Raw genomic sequence first — 3,480 nt, 5'->3', positions numbered from 1 at the left:
ATTATAGACATCCAAATGAGAGTGTTATAAAGTATTATATAACATAATATGAATGACTATAATCATGAAGAATCAATTAGTTACGCGAAAGATAATAATATTGATTACTTGATTTTTCAAGTCTTATTTTATTGTATAAATAAGAATTCACTCCATTAAAATAAAAAAAGTTAAAATTCACATGCTCTTTGCATTCTTTCTTTATCTACATTTTCTTCTTCTTTATTTTCTATTATTTAAATAATAAGAATCAAGTTGTCCAAAAAACTCATTCAAAAAAGAACTTAGTAGTACAAAGGGGTTAATCTTTGATTGATTTTCATATTACAATGGGGCTAATGTCTTGTTTTTTTTTTTTTTTTTTTTTTTTTTTTTTAATCTTTGTAGCTATTTTTTTGTTGCTTATTTTTGTTGTTTTTTAGTCATTTGTTTTACGTATTTTTGTATATTTGAAACTTTAAAAGAGTATTTATAAAAATATGAATTTGTAAAAATGTAAATTAAATATAAAGACAGTAAAAATGTAGAAATAATCCAAAATCCCAAAAAGAAAAAAGTGAATAATGTTGGGCCGATGGGCCAGAAAATAAAATAAATGATGGGCGTTAGCCCAGCCCAGGTGAAGCGATATTGACCTAGATGAGGAGAGTAGTAGGGTTTTAACCATCGATACTCGTTAGAGATCTTCTCTCCCAAAACCAGAATCGGAGGACTGCTGCCGCCTCTTTTTCTCTGATTTCTCCAACAATGGTTACTTTCAGGGTGAGACTCTCTAATACATTTTCCTTTTTCCTACCTTTTCATTTCTTTCATATTTGGTCGAGTTTTGGTATTTTATTATTATTATTTCTGCGTTAATTGGTTTTAGAGAAGCTGATTTTGATGATTTGGATTGTTTTTTCTTGGTCAGTTTCACCAATACCAGGTGGTCGGTAGAGCTCTGCCCACTGAATCGGATGACCACCCCAAGATCTATAGAATGAAGCTTTGGGCCACCAATGAGGTCCGTGCCAAGTCCAAGTTCTGGTATTTACTCAACTCTTCCTGGTTTTGTTTTTGACTATGCATTCAATTCTGGTTGTTTGAGTAGGAAAGGGCTTTTATACTCATATATATTCAAGTTTTATTTGTTACCAAGAATTTTGCTAACCAATGAACTCAAGTAATTTTGTTTTGTTGATAATTTTTTGGATTCTGAAATGTTATTTGTTAAGATGTTTATTTATGAAAGTTTTAAGTTTATTTATCAACTCTTTCTTCTTTTTTAAGGTACTTCTTGAGGAAACTGAAGAAGGTCAAGAAAAGCAATGGTCAAATTTTGGCCATTAATGAGGTATCTATCTAATTTATCTAAACATTACTTTGGTTACCATGTAAATGAGGTATTGAGATTTTCATTAGCTTTGATTTAGGCACGCTCACTAAAACTTTGTTTACATAGAGGTATTGACAGCACTGAGAGTCCACTTTTTAAGTCAAGTTTGCTTTCTGGGTTAGTTTGATATCTAACATTGTTGAAGTATGTGAATTCTATGCCCCAAATTGATGTTTCTTCTCACTACTGAGTTTATTCTATGTAACAACAAGATTAACTCATACATGTTACTACGATATGGTTGTGATCTTTCTTTTATTTCAATTGACTTGCTTTCGATGGAAATGTGTTGTACTCACTGTTTAGGCGCACACAGATTCATGTTACTGGAATGTAATAGTCATGTCGGTGAAGTTAGAAATTCTTTCTTAAGGTTTTGTATCTGGCGATGATTTGGAATTTTAGGTCAGATAGGCCAAAAACTACTCAAGTAAGTTATTGTTGGAAACCAAATGATTGTTAGCAGGATGTACGTAGAGAGTAACTGTTTGTAGTCTGTAGACTCTGTGCTTAGATACATAATGAATCTTTATACTTTGCCTGTTTTGATGGAAAGATTTTCCAAGTTGTTTCCATTGTAGACATCAACTAGATATGTGAAATGATATATATTTATAAGAAGTAAGAACATTATGTTAATCAAGCATATGTAATGATTTATAGCATAAATAATGAAGGGATGATGATGGTTTTCCTTTTGTAGTTTCATTCTAGATCGAATGATATTTTGCTTACATATTATTATGAAACACACCTCGAAATAAGTGATGATGTCAAGTTTTTGGGTGCAGATCTATGAGAAGAATCCAACCACCATCAAGAACTTCGGAATTTGGTTGCGTTATCAGAGTCGTACTGGATATCACAACATGTACAAGGAGTACAGAGACACAACTCTCAACGGTGCAGTAGAACAAATGTACACCGAGATGGCATCACGTCACCGCGTCAGGTTTCCATGCATCCAGATCATCAAGACTGCAACCATCCCCGCAAAGCTTTGCAAGAGGGAAATCACCAAGCAGTTCCATAACTCGAAAATCAAGTTCCCGTTGGTGTTTAAGAAGGTCAGGCCCCCAACCAGGAAGCTGAAGACAACATACAAGGCTTCAAGACCCAACCTGTTTATGTAATTTTGTTTACTGCATTTTGTTTCAATCAATTATCCAGTAAAAACTAGATGAAGCTAGACATGGTGAATAGGTTGGTGATTCACATCTTTAGAGAATTTTTTTCTTGGGTTGTTGAACTTCATTATGTGGCCTAGTTATTATATTTGTATTTGAGTTTGGGAGATTTTGATTACTATGATTTTGACGAGCTTTGGTGGTAATACTAGTTTTAAAGTTGCATTATTGCTAGTGTTGGTTTAATCACGATTACACCCTCTAACCACTAACTCTGTCATTGGGGTTCAGGTTCTTGGGTTTTATTAGAAAAGGAGTAGGACAATCTCTAATGCATGGGTGAAAAATGTGATAAATTTGGCAGAACAAATTAGTAAATGCTATATTTGGCCAACATGTTGCAATTGTGCTTTAAATGCACAATAGCAAATTGTGTCTATGGGTAGAAAATGTGTTAAATTTGGCAGAAGAATTAGTAAATGCTACATTTGGCATATATTTTGTAATTGTGCTCCAATACATTTGGAGCATAAAAAGTAATGATCAATATATTTAAAATATATTTTTTTAGGTAGCTAATTTTTTTAACAAATAATTATGTAAATGAAAAAATGTATTAAAGTAAGTCATAAATACTAAATGACAATAGTATGAGTAGTGACATGACAAATCATTCTAATTAACTTCATGAAAATCTACAGCACTATACAGTATAAAATTTTATTACATTAACTTTATGAAAATCTCATACTTAATAGATATTACTGCTATAAGCTAAGTATCATCAAGATCAAAGATAACTTGAGCAATGTTCTCACAAGAATCAGCACGACTTACGACTCTACAGCGTGACTTACGATTATGAAGGATAGATTGCTTAGTATCTTTGTACTTGAGTGATACCTAACTCATAACAGTAATATCTATTAAGTATGACCCATAATGCACACTATCACTATCTCAGAAATCTCTTAAAGA

General features: G+C 32.2%; 1 protein-coding gene across 1 annotated transcript; it reads left to right on the top strand.

Moving 5' to 3' along the window:
• The first annotated feature begins 605 nt into the window (after positions 1 to 605).
• LOC115716534 (large ribosomal subunit protein eL20y) lies at positions 606 to 2,730 on the top strand. Its single transcript, XM_030645347.2, has 4 exons — positions 606 to 762; positions 911 to 1,026; positions 1,270 to 1,333; positions 2,167 to 2,730. Exons 1-4 carry the CDS (start codon positions 748 to 750, stop codon positions 2,506 to 2,508), a joined length of 537 nt encoding a protein of 178 aa, XP_030501207.1. The 5' UTR covers positions 606 to 747; the 3' UTR covers positions 2,509 to 2,730.
• Positions 2,731 to 3,480: the final 750 nt, after the last annotated feature.

Source organism: Cannabis sativa, chromosome 5 (genome assembly GCF_029168945.1).
Source record: "Cannabis sativa cultivar Pink pepper isolate KNU-18-1 chromosome 5, ASM2916894v1, whole genome shotgun sequence".
Taxonomy (NCBI): Eukaryota; Viridiplantae; Streptophyta; class Magnoliopsida; order Rosales; family Cannabaceae; genus Cannabis; species Cannabis sativa.
The sequence above is the reverse complement of the archived record's forward strand: the minus strand, read 5'-3'. Positions and strand labels throughout refer to the sequence as shown.